The following is a 17,645-nucleotide window of genomic DNA, read 5'->3' on the forward strand; positions in this document are numbered from 1 at the left end:
GGTCTGTTCCAAAGGGCCCACCGCCTCTCCTGCCCCCGTAAGTGCCTGTTCCTGTGTCGCAAACGGTCTGCTTCATGCCATAGTGGGGTCGCTGCCTGGCAGATTGGTGTTTAGAGTCCCTGCCGCCGTCCCCACTCCTGGACTGCCATCACCAGTGCAGTCCGTATTGCACCAAATGCTGCAGTCACTGCCACTTCTGTTTCTGGTTCCTGTGCGTCCATTGTCTCCGACATCACCACTGACACCTCTGGCGCCAACCACTGACCTCGATGAGGACATCACTATAGAGATGCTGTTCTCGGTCCTGCACTACAGCCAATTACGAGAGGGGGAACGGCATGACAAACGCCCTCTCATCACTTCCACCATAACTTACCGCTGCCTGCCCACCACATGGCAGTGGTAGGATAACAACAAGGAAAGGGTAAGACAGGAGGACAAAAAGATTCTTATAAGCAAGTCACTTCAGAAGAGGTGTCACCAGATACAAACTGAAGCCATTCCATCCTCTCCAAAAAGTGCTCAGAATATCAAGATAGGAGCTGACGAATGACTTGTAGAATTTAAATAGCCATGCACTGGTCATTCCCCAGGATTTATGGACAAAACACTTGAGATTACTTATCAGCTCGACCTGATCTTGCTTCACCATTCACGCCCTTTAGTAAGCTTTTAGTCCCAATAGGTATGCAGGAGAGGATTTGTGATGAATGGAAAGCACGAGAGAGAAACTGGTAAGATTGAAGATGTTAGTGCAGGTCATGATCTGTGCCTGTATAGCTCACTTGACAACAGCATTGACTGTGAAAGACAAAGTTACAGGTTTACAGTTTTGATTCATGGTCTGGCACATAGTTTTATTCTGATAGAAATTTACAAGTTAGCTTTTCATCGAATCTGAAGCATAAAAATTCATAAGATTCATGTACCTTGGAACAACGTGCCACATCTGAGATTTTAATAAGTGTAAAAAATGGTAAGCATGATTAAAATCACCGCAAACACAAGTACGTTTGTTGGTAGGTGAGAGGGAGGGGAACTTGTGGTTGATGAGTTGTAGAAGAAGAATATAGCATGAACAGGAAAATTAGATCATTTACCAATTGAAAACAATGGCCAGAGAGATTTAAAACTGTTTTATCTCAAGAATTTGACAATAAAAAGATCAGTTGTATGGTGAGTCACAAAGATATTTTACATAAAATGTTTGTTATTGTATAGAGGGTGAATTCAGACAGTTACTGCCTTTTTTAAAATTCGACATGCTTTTTATTTGATTTTGGTGAAATTTTACACATTTTTAGGTAGCCCTTTGTTACGAATAAGTGATACGGAATGATGGTTTCATCATAGTTGATCATGTTACTAGGTGGGAGATTTTCCAGCTTTGCCTTGATATTGGAGAAAAACATCTTAACAGTCTCTCTGTTCACTTCTGCATGACCTCGTTTAATATTTTCGCTTAAGCGAACGGAAAGATCTTCTGACTGTCGTTTGAGGAATAAATGCACCCATTCTTCTCCTGGCAAATTATTACGAAATTTCTTCTCTTTTCGGCCAGATTTATCAAGGTAGCCTTTAACTAAATATCTAATATCCAATTCAGTGAAGGGAAATCTCTAATGTGTGCTTTCTGCACTTAATTTTGTAGGGTTGATTTAGGTATACCATACAAACCCCCACTTTTCTGTATGATAATTTACCATTCTGAATATCACAAATAGCTTTATCTAAAAGTTCCAGGTCATAATTGCACTGTACTGTAGCAGCTCTCTTGCTCTTATAAATTCTTGGCATTGTCCGAAATCACCCCACCCAGTACACAGTTTTACAAAAATCGTCATTATTTTATAACCTTGCATGAGAAACTCGACAAACTTGTACAGAAATTGTCTCAATGCTGTTAGCTACTGAGCGCGTCGACAATTACGGTTACAATAACTTCCTGCTCGACGCAACAATGGAAAATTTCAACTTTACAATAATGAATGGATTTTTAACACTGAGACTGTTCATCAGTTATTCACCTAGGGAAACAATTGACGCAAAATTAAAGTTGTGGAAAGCGATAAATGCAATCTTGTACTTAAAATAACTGGTGCACGGATGTTAAAATAAGTAACTCTTTGTTTCTATGCAGTGGCAAAGAGCAAATACGCCATACTGTCCGAATTCACCCCAGTGTCTGAAATCAACCTGTTTGACTGTACAGTTGAAAATGGGAAATATTTCCCAAAGTGCATCATGCAGGAGAAAAAAAAGAAAATCATGACTGACACGAGCAAATCTTATTTTATAACAAACAAAACAAATGTTTCTACAGTCACACACTTTCATCAAACATTTTAAAGGATAAAATTGAATTGCATTTGTAATGTGATTCACTGAATCCTGCATGCGATTCTGATGTTCAAAAACAGCCTGCAACAGTGCCCATTTCGTCCTAGTGAGCATCTATTCTGCAACCTAACAGGAAATTGTATGTTCAGTTACTGGATCCCGATTGGTCAATGGGCTCTGAATTGGAGGGCAGCATCGACTTTCTACAAAATAGAATCTGACAGGTCACGAGAGTGGAATGAGAGATTCATGGTTGAGGACAACACTGTGACCACACTAAAATGTATTTCATGCCCTGTTTCAGGCAATAAATTTCTACATTTCTTGGCCTTTGAGAATAGGTATATGTGCAGTCCTGTAACAAATTATAACTGTTGAATGAAAGAAGCAATCAGGTAATCAGGTAGCCCGCAGGCTCATTCTTCGCAGAAATACTAGCCCAAGTAAGAACTTTTCAGCCTGTTTCATAAATGGTCTTGATTTCAGCATTTTTTGTTTGCTTTTTATGTTATGTTGTTTTACTTAATAATTATGGCCAACAGACAATTTCATCTGCTGACAAATTTTGTTTGAATACTTTATAAAAAGCAGTAATGTTGAGCACAATTTGTTTGAATGGTTAAACTGGACTGCCAGCCTGCCAAAAAATTCTTCATACAAAGTTGAAGCTTGATAATGACTTTGCTTTTTTGCTGTCAATGATATGAAGCTAGACAGCTGAATTCAAACTGAGTCATACTTCACTTTAGCAGTATCATTGTCAAAGACGTTCTAAAAACTGGAACCACAGAGGAAAGCTTCATAAAAGGACAGAATTTTCTACTGAGTGGTTTATGATTAAATGAATATGAAACAGCTGATAATACAGCCATGGTAGAAGTAAGAGCACATCACATTTTACATGACAAGAAGGTAGGTGGCACAGCTGTTGAATATTGACCAAACAGTAAATGCAAAGAGAAAAACAATTAATTTGTTTGTACAATTTAATATAACATTTTACTCATTTTATGAGCCATTTTGTTAATTTAGATGGGTCATGGATCCATCACTTCATGTTTGAAATGAAAATGGCCACCATTTTTTGGTAGAAAAATGGTTTTTTCTTATTGATTGCCCTGAAAAAGACTAAAACAACTAGCAAATGATATGCAACTTTTCTGGCCAAATGGATGAAAAAATACACGATAAAAGGCCACAAGTGTAAAACAAAAAAGAACTGACTTGTTTCAGATCAGTGCACCTGCCTATAAAATTGCTTTGGTTATAGGACTTAAAATAAAGATTCCTATTTGGAATGTCTAAGTACCATATGACTTCCACCTGTCCCAGTATCTAAAGAAATTTATGGCTAAAAAACATTTCAAATCAAATGAAGGATACCCATACTTGGGGCAGGAAGCCTAATCACTGGAGAATGTTGAAAAAGTACACTGATACGAATGGGACTCATAAAAAAAAATCACATTTATGATCTAAAAAATTTGTTCCCAACATGAGACCAATTCACTTTATCTCTAGTACTGCACTTGATATGATTTTTACTTCTGACATCTCACCACTGAAAACAGCATACTATGTTTTATCTTTTATTGTGTGCTTAATTCAACTGCATATCCAGTCCACTATTCTGCATGAATGCAGACTGATAAGTTTGTATGAAATGCCCAACATTTTAACTGCAACTTAAACCTTAGAGCAATGGTCTTCTATCATGATTCCATGAATGTTGTCTCCCATTTCATCACAAAAACCTCAGTAATGTATCTGGAATATGCCAAATCAGTATGTTTCATATGATAAAATTCAAATTTGTTTATCCAGTACAATAAAAACAATTAAAAATCTTCATTTGTGCTTTAAAACTTCCCTTAACTCTGACTGTGTCTGAGATACAATGCAATTTTTTAAATACATCTGTTTAATCAGCGTATGACACTCAGTTTTAACCATCGCTATGAAGTGGCTATCAATAAACAACCAAGCTTTACTTCTATCTGAAAGTTGAACACGAATGTTAAAGTATCACACTTTTCAAAAGTCATGCCACCTGAGAACATTGCACTATTTTGCAAAAATTTGGCATACTTTTCAATCCATCCTTAGAAACTTTGGTATTCTTTATGATAGGACCGTGTGTGGCTTTACACATACATTTTCTTAGGTAACCTGTTTATTCGTACCCTTACATAAAACATAATAACATGAATGTGTTCTTTACAAAGCACAAATGGCATATATTTCACAGTCTGGAAGCCATAACCATATATTCCTAACAAATCACAAATAAATAGTCACTGGTCAGTTTCAATATATGTTTCTAAAATAGAGACCTTGTAACGCCGGAAATGCATATCCTCCTATTTCCATCTATTGTACTATAATTTTTTTCCCTTGTTTTGTTACCTCAAGATATGACATTTCTGTGTCTTTGTATATTGTGATTGTTTTACTATTTGTATATATATGCATTTATGTCGATGTATAATTGGTTTGTTTTGTGAATATTATTTGTATTTATACGCTGGGTCTGGCCTAGGGAAAACTATACTATCGAACGAATACATCGATAGGTCGTGTGGAGAACGAAAGTGTTTAGGATCTTTGAGAGTGTTAACTCTGCCGCGTGGAGCGCGGGCTGAGCAGAGAGGATCTGGCCGGAGTAGTGCAGTGGAGCAGGTGTGTTGTGTGACGCTCCCGCGAGTTGCCGCGCGTTCGGGGTTGGGCAGCATGCAATTGCGCTCGACTGGCTATAATAGTTTCTAGCACAGTGTCGCGGACGGGAAGCATTAGCTGGCACACATCCAGAGCCCGTTTTGCCTGGTGGCCGTGTCGAGAAGAAGGCGCGCCAGCATCCAGCTTCTGCAACAGCGACGGCCGACAATGAGTGACTGTCGCCACCTCCTCGATCGACGACTTCAAACCTTCAGTCAACCAACAAGGAAGACTAAAAGCATGTAAAGTTTCAGAACTGTATGGCAGGCCTCAGCTTTTAAAATTGTTGCATCACAAAATTACAGCAACTTAGCATGAACCTTTGTTGCTCATTGTCCCAATTGCATTGCCAAGCAGGGTCCCTTCCTTTTCCGAAATGAACCCGAGTGTCGTTGAAATTCAAACGCCAGCATTAAAATAATATAATTCAATTTCACTGCTTTAATTTCAAAGTTCAGTTAAAGTATTCATAGCTGGCTACAATATTTAGATTACACGAGCGCAAATTAAGAGTGCGAGTTTTGTTACCGTATCTTAGCTTACCTGTGACTGCAGCTCAGCTTGGTATGTACTAAATTTTACTATCGTTAATCGTTCAGAATCATTTAATTCAAGTTCAAAGTTAAATCTCTTATTTCTAAATTGCGTAGATTCAAGTAGCTTTTGAAATGATTGTTGAGGTAGTCCAAGACTAACCGTATTTTACTGAATTTCGATGTGCTTCAGAAAGAAAGCTCACTATTAACTTCAGTCACTAAATTAACTTTTGATTTTCCGGTTTTATTAATTCTTTTGCTAAATTAAGTCAGAGTGTAGTGAAATTTATTACTTCTGACAAACTTTCAGTTTTCACACTACACGTGTCAACCTTCAGTTGCTACGCTTCTAGTGCTAATTATATGTGTAATAACCTTTCTTTTTCAGTTACTATAGTAATTGTCCTTAGGTCTGGCGACCGTAATTTCCCCCAAATCTCAAATATCTAATTACCGCTAGTTAATTGTTAACGTGACGGCCGCACATTTACTTTCTTTATTAACTTTACCCATTTTCAAAATTAATTTCCACCAGTTTCATTTGCATTTTTCCTTTCATAAAGATGTAACCCTTTCCTCCCTCTTTACCGACAAATTAACTTCGGTGACAATTGCTTTTCCCAAATTTCCATTAGGTACACGCGGTTTAATTTTTCACTGTCATTAAGGTCGATAAGTGAGGGGGAGGTTACAACCTCTGTACAATATATCTCTAAAAGTTATCATTTATACTCTTTTATTTTGCTTATATTTACTGCTGCATGATTAATCAAACGTTTTGTTTAATTACATAAATGCCAAAGAAGAAACAAAGAGCACTTACACTAAAAGAATGCCACAGCAGCTCACGGACCATGAAGGAGTATCCAACCCTGCGAGTCACCCTAACAGGTTCAACATGAAGGCTCAGCAGGCGTGAAGTGAGTGTCGGATAGCGACCTTGGTGTAGGAAAACCAGTAAGTTTAAGAACTGTAGAATCAACACTGTTGTCTCTACCCAGTCTACTGCTCGCTGAGCCTACAAACAGTATGAAAATGCATTAGTCAATAATCTGTAAGCACTAACCTTATAAGTAAATAAACAACTGTGTAACAGCACGTTAAATAGCCAGTAAACATTCAAAATTATCCAGAATAAATTTTCAATTTGCAGCAGAGTGTGTTCTTATTTGAAACTTCCTGGCAGATTAAAACTGTTTGATGGACCAGCACAGAGTTTTAATCCACCATGAGGTTTCATTTAAAATAATGCTAATGGTTGTTCAAATCTCCATCAAACTAGCTTCACCTATTTATGAATAATTTTCAATAGCACACTTTTCCATTTTCCATCCCCTGTGTTTGTGCACTGCAACACAATGTTACATGGCAGTTACACTTGAGCCACTATAAATGGCTGGATTCTTACAGCAAATATGCAATAAATGAACAGAGAAGTGATTCACTTCATCCTTTCAGATTACGCATTTTGCATCTAGCAATGCAATCATATATACATCTACCTCATCTTTCTGCCTACTCAAAATGTTGACGAGTGAAGCCTACTACCAATGTCTTTCTTTACTTACCTTCTGCTTAAATTCTACACCTCTTCTGTGCTTCCTGAAAAAGACCCCTTTTTTAATCATAAGACACTTTTTTGTACAAATAAAAATTCCATTCAGAAAGTGATAATACATGTGCTGGCCAATACTCATCTTCAGGTGCAACAACTCACAGCAAAACACAAAATCACACATACATGGATATTAGCATTACCAGTTTTTAGAAACACAAGTTTCCTTCAAGGGACAGGTCACGGAACACAATCTAAGAGGGTTATGGGAGGACAAAGGAAGGTAGCATGGTTTCCTTACTTCACCTCCCAATCCCAGCACATCTACCATCCACATCCAGCCAGATCTTTAGCCAAGTACAAACACCTATCACTCACAACCACCACTCAGCCCAAAACGTCTCACTCAAACTTCTCTCTGTTCTGAATACACTTTTATGGTCTATTGGCACTCATTGTTTGTGCATGGCTCTATTATATTAAGTTTTTGCAAAGTTATTTTACCCTGCAGTCTATCAACTTTGGCCAGTTTTTCTCCTCTTCCTCAAACCCATGGCAAACCTGGATAGATATCCCATCTGTACATATTTTTTGTGTTATTATATGCAACAAATTAAAATCTGTAAACAGTATTCAGAATTGCACTTGCAACTCAAATAACTGCCTTCAACAGTCAGCAACAAGGCTCATGGACTGATTCAGTTTTTCAACTTGCTACTGGGTTCTGTCCATTTCGCCAAAGTCTGCATAGGCTCTCCTGTATTCTGACAGCTTATTGCCTCTGGGAAAACTGATAATCAATGTAGTGTTGATTCTGTTAAACAACTTAATTCTATTTCTGTCAATCGAAGAGCCAAACTCCCTACCACATTCATTTTTTCAGAAGTGCTAGTCCCACACAAAATGCAGGTTGCCTACTCCTGTTAAAAAAAAAAATCATCTTTTTTTCATAACAAAAAAACAAGACAAAGTGCTACTGTGAACCCATTCCAGGAAAGAATTTGGTCCTCCACTTCTCCTTTTGAATTTTACTGTACAGAAATGTTTCCAACAAAAAACAAAACACAATAATTCACCGTTGTGAAAATTCATACATAACTATGGAGAAAAGAAGAGGAATCAGAACACCACTTTCCTTAATACTTCTGGAGAGCCCTATTATGTCACTGGGATTCCTAGTGGATCAGTGATCACTATGTAGAAGTTGTCCTTTTTTTCATTATGTAATCAGTAACACTGATATTGCCCAGCAATTGACAAACATAGCATGTGTCCATAAGACTAAAGATTTTTTCTGAAATCCAGGTATGCCACCCAGACAATTAAAAATATTATGCTGATATTATCCTCTTAATACAATGACCAACAGTAACAGCACATACCTGCGAATTGCCCTACAGGCAAAATCCTTGGAAAGATTATAACACTAGAACACAGTGCCTCACAATTACCAATTAATTAATTCTGTATTTTTAAGTAACTTCTTAGCTATGTATCTACCTTGTTAATTTTGTCAGTATTCACTATTTAAAAAACCATAATATATTTACGAAAACCACTGGAAAATAATACTGTAAAACTTTGTGGTGGACAGACTGGCAAAGTCAGGGATATTTGTATTGTATAAATTTCAAAAATATATGGTTCAGGTGTGGTAATAATAGAGAAAGAGGGAAAGAGAGTAAGAGAAAGAGGAGGAGGGGGCTTGGAAGAGATTGAGTTTCTAGCTGCAAGTTATCTGTGGTGAAGTATGCACCCTGCATGGCAACACTCGAGTGCACATTGAAGTGTGCATTGTCAAAATGGCAAAGCACTGAAAATGGATGAGCGTGCATGTAGCTGGTCACAGTACTAAAAATCCAAGAAGAATTGGTAACTGAAGAATGAGAGAAAGAGTCTGGTGTGGCCAAAATTATTAAAAGTTGTATATATACAGACTGAAGAGGTGAATGAAAATTTGTATCAAAGATGGGATTTAAACCTTGATCTCCCACTCACTAGGCAGAAGCACTAACTATTATGTCACTCTGGCACAATGGCTTCACAGAACTGCATGGACTACCCTAGCATGCCTCCCTCCTCAATGTAAATTCCCGTTCACATCTCAGACTATTTGGTATTCACCCTAAAATCGAACAGCACTGTAGAGGCTTTCCGGCTGTACTAGAATAGCACATCAGCATCAAAAGAAACTGCGATCCTGCCTGACACATACACACAGGTGCTTTAAATAAATGAAACTATATGGTTACAGAGACCTTTTCAAGTCTCAAACATCTATGATGTACATATCCAGACTGAAAATTTTCATTTGTTACTTCTCTTCCCATATATACCATACATGTTTGAGACTTGAAAAGATCTCTGTAACCATATAGTTTCACTTTACTAAAAGTCCCTCACTGTTGACGAAGAGCCTATTGTCATTAATCACTGCCCATAAGCACAATGTCATACCACCTGCAACTCACCTCAAAGTAAGATCACGCCATTTAGCTGCTTGGTTATTTAGAAGGCCTGCCAACACAGACACGGCATTTTGAACACTGCAGTGGTTATAATCGTTTACTTAACTTGAGTTCTACAGATTATCACTATTCACTAACCATCAGCAAGATCCTATCTTTTCATCATCACTTCCAAGTGAATCATAAGTGAAAGAGAGAATATTATTGCAACTGAGAGGAATTTAATTGCACTTGGCTGTTAATTTAAATTTAATCAGTTCATGAAACTAGATGCAGTAATAATTTACTAAAGCTCATTGCACAGTTTAGTGCTTATACTGCATCTTATCAGTAGCTAAGCAAAAGCAGTGCAAAATAAAAGCTACTTCAAATGACGTAAATTAAAATGAATATTCAGTTTTGACTGAAGTGACTTGAGATTTGTTGTGCATTTGCAAATGTGTCACATATTTTTGACTTTCATGTATTGGTTGCCCAGAAGTTTTTGTTGTTAGTTACTACTCTGGAGACCAATCCTGAGCATAGCTTGTGCCACAACTTTGTGTTAAAAACACTGTGCTCAAGTATAAGTTGGGCTGCGATTTTCTCAGTGCCTCCCACTGATCACTCAAAAACTGGACTCATTTCATATGAGAACAAATTACAGACGTCTCGCTATCTGTCCCTTGACTGGTACTGCCTTCTGTTGTCAATTTCTAGAATTATTTTGAAAGAAACATTAGCAAACATAACAGCTGCTGTCATAAATGGCTGAGCCAATATGATTGCTCTGACATAACTTTGTGCATGTACTCTTTAGGTTTCACAGTTTTCTGTAATTCTGCTACAAATAAACCACACCTGTTCCATGAACAAAAATTTTTGGAAGAAATTGCCCAATAACTCATGTCATACTGTTTCCTTGGGAGAATAATTATACTTTCTGCCATCACTATTTCATAATTTGTAACTATCAAAGAACTAAAGTCAATATGAAAAATAAATCTTGAAGCTCTTTTTTTTTTAATATGCATTACTCTTGAAGCTACATCAATTACGTAAATTACAGTTATTCTTTAAATAACGGCATAAATGGCCGGTTTTGTAGGACCGATGTTCTTCGAAGTGGCCAGTCTACAAAATGTTGATGAAATTGCAGGTACTGAATAAACAGTACACTTCATTTCAAGATGATAATGTTTCTATTAGTTAGCACAAGACAGACAACTGGTATCACATGTACTGTTATAGTCCCACTTGTTATTTTATGTAAGGCATTTTCAGTAACCACACACACAAACACACACGACATCGCTGACAGTCAGGTGTGGAATAACCTGGGAGCTGAGCTCACTAGACCACAGTCCCACAAAGAAGAGAAAAAAAATATTTTCACTGAATTGAACAATGAATGTCTTCTGGGTCAAAACAGAATCGCACTTTCCTTCCATAATGTATTTCTGTTGTGGCTGGATGATAATGGGTCGGCTGGTGTTGCAAAGTGACTGATAAATATGAGTGGATGGTGGAGGATTGATTTCCAGGCAAGTGGCACTGCCCTGGATGACACTGCAGTTCTTGCACCTGCAGCATGGCCTGTGCTCTGTGTCCAGTGGTGACCTACATTTTGATGGCATCTTCTGCACTTAGGTAGGCTGGCTTGCACCAGTCAACTGATTGTGTCTATTCCTTTAAAACAGAGAGTGAGTTCCTATTATTGCATTCCATTACTGCATATGGGCCTTGGTAGGGCAATTCTCCGCACAGTGGGCTGCATCAGAAGAAAAAGTACTCCATCACTGCAGATCTTTAAAAATGAAGGCAGCCTGTTTTCTGTGCAGTGTTGTTCCACTTGGTCTCCTGGTCTCCATTTGCTTTCAGAGTTCTGTGAGAAAACCTTCATTAGAGCATGCAAGGCCGGGTTGTTGTTTGAAAAACTTTCCTGGCAGACACAGAGGTTTGCCATACACGCTCTCTGCTGGGGTGACCTTCAGGACTTCTTTTAATGCACTGTACAATCAGAACAGTACTACCAGGAGCGCACTGATCCACAAATCTGTCATGTGCCATACTACAGCTTCCTTCAAGAAAGTGTGTAGGTGCTCCAAAATGCCATTTGTAGCTGTGTGATTTGGGTAAGTCCATGCCAGGTGCATCCTATACAATCATGCCATTGTGCAAAAGATATCTGCCTCCCACTGCTACTCTGGTCAGAAGGCACTTGTTGGGGACAGCCAAAATGTGAAATGCAACCACTGGTGAAGGTGCGCCTCAGGTTCTTGGCAGTTTGTGTTTCCATTGGGAATACCTGGTGCCTGTCAATTGCCATGAGACAGTACCAGTTGTTACACACAGCTTGGAGTGATCCTCCCAAATCCCCAAATCCAGGTGAATGAGTAAAAATTGTGCCTCCGGGATGCCAAAACTTCTGTGCAGAGCTCACAGTGCCATGTTATTTTGTGCTTTTGGCAGGGTTACTAGCACCCTCGTAGCTACCATTCCAGGACAGTTGAGTGCATGGAGAGAATTAAAAACCTTCCATTGTAGAAGAACAGGTACAAATGGCCACTGTTGGCATGCTGATTTGTTGCAATATATCAACCCTGCAATGCCTGGCAGTAGCATGTGATGTAACTGCAGGTCAGTCTTTGCCTTTCAGCAGGTCCTTTAACTCCTCATCATTTCATGCTGCCAAAATTCACAGGTGCAGAAATGCTTTCCACTCTAGACAACGTATACGCGGTAATGTTTTTTGAACCACTAAGGTGTCTGTTGTAAATTGTCAAATAAAATATGGGTTGTTGATTTGCACTGAGGATAGTCATTTTGAGGCTGCAAAAATAAAGTCAGTGGCCGATGGTTTGCACATATAGTGAAGGGATGCCCTCCCATCGTATGTATGAAGTATCTAACTGCTTCATAGGCTGCTAAAACTTCTGTGGAAAATGGTGGCCAAGAGAACTGCTTCTCTGTAATCTTCTTGGCTAAGAAAGCGAGAGGCTGCCAATGCCCATTGACATTCTGTTGTAGCATGGCACTGAAAGCAGATGATGAAGTTCTGAGAAAATTGCTAGTGGGGTGTCAGTGAACAGGTGCGCAAGGAGTGTAGTTTGCTTGAGGATTGTCTGGCAGGTCCCAAATGCTGCCTGCAGTTCATCATTCCAAGTACAGGTGTGGAACCGCACTCATTTTGCATGTTGTGAGAATGGCACAGAATGATGGTTAGACTTCAGCAGGTCAGGGTAAAAGTTTTATAATCCCCAAATAGCAACACACTTTGCACACAGTTTACAGGGTAGACTAAGCTGTAAGAGTGGTGATGCACGGATACACACAGGTTGCATAAAGCTGAAATCCAATGAATGTCAGCACCCATGGCACATTTAGCCTGATTTATAAGGATTCTGTAGTCATCAAACCTTTGCAAAACTATGGGTAAATTGTTTCTTGTTCTTCTGAGGATAATTATGCCACCAACACGTCATCGATGAATGCCGCGCAGAAATCCAATTCCCACAAAACTTTATCAATAAAGTACTGGAAAGCCTGTGATATATTCTGCAAGGTATATGAGATGTATGGGGATTCAAACGTGAAAAGTGCATGGTCATTACAGTTTTATGAATGTCCTGTGTTGCCAAGACCTTTCACCAGATCTAATGTTTGTCCTGCCAACTGGCACATGCAAAATCTCCGATGTGGCACACAGGGTACCGGTTGGCAATTGTCTGGGTGTTGAGTCCTCTACAATCACCATAGGGTCACCAGCCATCCAATTTCTCTGGTACCAAGTGAAGAGGAGAGGCCCAGTTGCTTTCTGATGGCTGTGCCATGCCTGCTCAGATAATTTAGTCAAATTCTGTTTCTGCGATGCCCGGTTTATCATGGGTCAGCCACCTGAGCTCTGAGGAAACAGGAGGATTGAGTATGGTCCTGATATGTTGCACTTTTGAGTGGTGAGGCAACGACAACACTCCAGCAGGTCACATCACTGATAGGAACTTATTTGGCAGGAGCACCAGAGGTGGTGGCATATTGAGGAAGTGTACCAACAACACTGGCATACAACATTCAGTGACATAACCCAGCCCAAACTGGAGCTGTTCCTTACATCCAGAATAAAGTCACTGAATGACAGGACATCCAGCCTGATTATAGTGCCAGTGGTGCCTGCGACTATAAAACTAAACTTGAGTGAACTTTTAAACCAATGTTCAAATTGAAAAGTGTACATAAGTAGCTATGGGCAAACCATTTGCAGTGGCTAAGTAATCATTTGCATGCAGTCATGTCTGACACAACAAGCACTTTGGATAACACTTACATCCAGTCTGGTACCCACAAGAGACTGCACCTAAGACGTCCTGTCTGTTACCAGTAAATGTTGCAGAAGTTGTCCAGGCCAGTGTTGCTGGCAGACTTTCCTGCTGAGCATGAGAGCATGAGCATGAAAACACAACAATCTGCACCTACATGTCCTGTTGCCAAAATGACATTAAAAACACCGGTTCCAATTGAGCAAGTGCAAGGAGTGTCCACTAAATCATCCATGTGATGGCATGGAGTTCCATCATTTGTATAAGCCAAGGGCTGTGACTTGCTGAATCAACTCATCAAGCCACGAGATGATGTCATCCAGTCTGTCTCTGGTGGGCATTATAGTAAACATCTGTGGAGTGGTGGCCTAAGTTACTGTTCCTGTGACTCTGCCATCTGGCCCAAGTTCACTTCTTGCGTTACCAGGAATAGAGTGTGATGTTTCTCTGGCAAGTGAGACATCCACAGGGATTGTAGGAGTGGGTCCAGAACATCTGGTGTGGCGAAGGTGGGAAGGTGTTACAGGCACTGTGATGCTTCCTATCGCCAAGCTCCTCCCTGTGCAACAATTATCTTAAGCATTGCTTGTTAGAGAGGGAAGCCACTGAATGAGCTCACCTTTTAGTAACTCATACTTCCTGGAGGCATCAGTTTGTGGTTTCGTCGCTAACCTCACTGGTAGAGCAGCTGTCAAGTAGAGCCACCACATGTGCATTTGGTGGAGTCTTGCGTTATCCCAGCGGTGACAAAATAGCTTTCAGTGTGTGAAAACCAAAGTGAGGGAAAATCGCTCCAGAGGGCTGGTGCTATAAATGCTGTGTGGTTCACCTGCAGTGTTGGGACAGTCCCAGGGAATGGTAGCAGGTAACCAGACTGGTCGACCTCGTGGGTGCAGACAGGTACAGGCTGGGCTGCACCCACGGCACAAGTAGAATTTGTGCTGGCCGCCACCAGTGAGGGGTGGCAGTGGATGTCGGGATGCTTGAACATGAAGCTTCCTGGCTGCGCAACTGCAGTGACTCTTGCAGTTTTGCCAAATGTGGTCTCTCTGCTTCTGGCCTTGTTCAAAGCTGTGTCTTGTGTCACTGTTGTAGCACAGCCATCTCACCCACTGATCACAGAGTAGCTGCTGCAGATGTTGTATCAGTTGTTGCTAGTGTCATAACTGGTACTGCAATTGTTCCATTTCTGCTTGTTGCTGCAGAAACTGTTTCATGATAGGTCAGTGTCACCACTTTGTAGGTACTTAACAAATGGCACACTTCACTTCAAAATAATGACTTTTACTAGTCAGCACAACAAAAAGGTAAACAATTGATATCACATGTACGGTTATAGCTTCACTTCTTATTTTATGTAATGTGCATCCCGTAGGTAGAGGCATATTGACTGCTGAAGAGCACGGTCTTTCCAGCGTTGGTCATTCATGACACTGCCAGTGGTTAGGAGTGGAGTGACCTCCAAGGTTGCTACAAAGCTATTACGAGCCTTTTTTGAAGTAATATCTATTATAAAACAGTGATGAGTCATGGGAGTTTGCCTCACAAAACCTGATGACAGATAGCATTACAATGAAGGATGTCACTCAGAGCATCTCACATCATGTGTTACTAACACCTAATAACTAATGATAATATTATCAATTATATTATATTATTATATTATATTATATTATATTATATTATATTATATTATATTATATTGTATTATATTATCAATTATAAAGCTTTTCAAGGTATTGAAAATTCACTTCAAGACATATTGTCATACATAACTTTTCCATTCAAGCTCATGCATGTGCATTTTGTTCGGTTACTGTCTACCTTCACACTTAAGGATTAATAACTTTTGCTCACTTATGAACTGGCAACCTTTATTTATTACCTATAACCAAATGTCACACAGTTTCAGTTACATATTGAAAATTATAGCTAACTACCATGAATTATTTAATTGTTTATGGAATTCCTTTCTGATTGTAGTAGCCGATGAATATCTGTGCGACATCAATCAAGGACCTAGATCACAGAATATTGTAACAGGTTAGAATTACAATTGCAATTCTGAAGGGATTAGAGTCATATCCTCAACGAGAAAACTGCGATGATACCTAACGGTTACAGATAGTGTAGTTGCTCTTCCTGAACAGAATCCCATAAGAGCAAAACAGTTGCATCTTTACTTGTGGTTACTTGTACCTTAGCTACTTGGGTCATGCACAGCCCTGTTTGAAAAAATAGTCGAAATAGTCATACGGTTGAGCCGTGCACATCTGCTTTCATGCCCAGTAGCTTATTCATTGCAAATAACAACCTGTAGCTGTGATCTTGCAGTCAAACAGTCTAAGCATTGGTGAGAATTGCAAGTTAACAAAAGACCCAGAAATACAAAATAAAAGTAAATGAATAATTTAATAATGAGGGTTATATTTTAACATCTGTAATTGCTATAGACAACAGAGAAGTATGTCAAATAGGGTTTATTCAAGAAAGGACATCTCAAGTAAATGGGAAGTGGTCCTACAATATTCAATTAAAATACAGCAGAAAGTAGCCTTATCAAATGGAGTAAAGTTATGTTGAGAGCATTACAGGAATGGTAGCAAAACCCTCAAGCTAAGTAGTCATCAAAAATATGCAAAAACTAAGTCCATTTCATAATCACGGTACATGAAGTATTTACCAACTTAAAACAGTTCAGGGTTCAACATGATGATTTATAAATTAGCTCATACTCTGCCCATTCTCAGTTCTGTAAATGAAGCAGAAATTGCTAAGAGTTCTAGTCTGGAACATATTCAGACCTCTCAAAATATAAAGTCCCTTGAGCAATTAAAGTATGGTAGTGGCCATTCATCACCCATAATCGATCACTTATATGGCAAATTGTGCATGTTACTGCAGGCAGCTCTGCCTTCTTCAAGAACTCGACATAAAGTGTCTAGAATTGCTCTCTTGAGCTCTTCACATGAGAAGTCCCCGTCTCTACATGACTCCCCTAGTGTTTCGCTACTGTCTGCTTCTCCAATGGCTGAGGGCTGTTGCCACAAAAAATAACACATCATACTTAAGTCTAAAGACATAATGTCACTCAATATGACCACTTTCCTCTACTGAAATAATACATCACAACAATATTTAAATAAACAAATGTTATAAATATTCAGTCACACTCAAAAAATTCAAAATAAATATAAATAAAGGTTTGTCCATAAATAAGTCAGTATTCTTGTACAAAGGTGCTCACAATAAATGACCACAGATTGTCATTAAATATGATATAAACAATTATTTATGCCTGCTTGCCAGAAGCGTCTTTTGGTTCTCTTTACAAATGTTCTGTCCACTAACACACTGATCACTTTTAAATTAGCAACATTTTTTTTTTAAATATGACTTGCAACCAACATTTAAATAAAGTTACTGACAAAATAATAAACTATTCATTAAATAAAAACACAAGTATGACAAAATATGAGGTATTGATGCTGTGTTCATTTGATGTGTAAATGTGGAGAATGCAATGTTCTGACAAAGATTTGTGTAATAAAAAGATATAAAAGATATTATAAACCAAGAAATAATATAGGTACAGCTACCTAGCTTTTGGAGATAATAGCTATAGCGCAATGCTATCATCCGAGATACCATGAGTTGAAATCACATGAAACAAAAGTTGTTAATTCATAGTTCATTGATTACACATTTATTTACTATGAAATTTCTGTTGTTTTAC

The 17,645-nt window shown here is 38.8% G+C and overlaps 1 protein-coding gene across 1 annotated transcript in view; it reads right to left on the reverse strand.

Moving 5' to 3' along the window:
- Positions 1 to 17,645, reverse strand: part of LOC126203879 (peroxisome biogenesis factor 2) — a 93,879-nt gene that overhangs the window by 27,481 nt on the left and 48,753 nt on the right. Inside the window, exon 4 of the mRNA XM_049938260.1 lies at positions 6,415 to 6,609. Within this exon, the coding sequence (XP_049794217.1) occupies positions 6,415 to 6,609 (195 nt within the window). The remainder of the gene's footprint in view (positions 1 to 6,414; positions 6,610 to 17,645) is intronic.

Source organism: Schistocerca nitens, chromosome 9 (genome assembly GCF_023898315.1).
Source record: "Schistocerca nitens isolate TAMUIC-IGC-003100 chromosome 9, iqSchNite1.1, whole genome shotgun sequence".
Taxonomy (NCBI): domain Eukaryota; kingdom Metazoa; phylum Arthropoda; class Insecta; order Orthoptera; family Acrididae; genus Schistocerca; species Schistocerca nitens.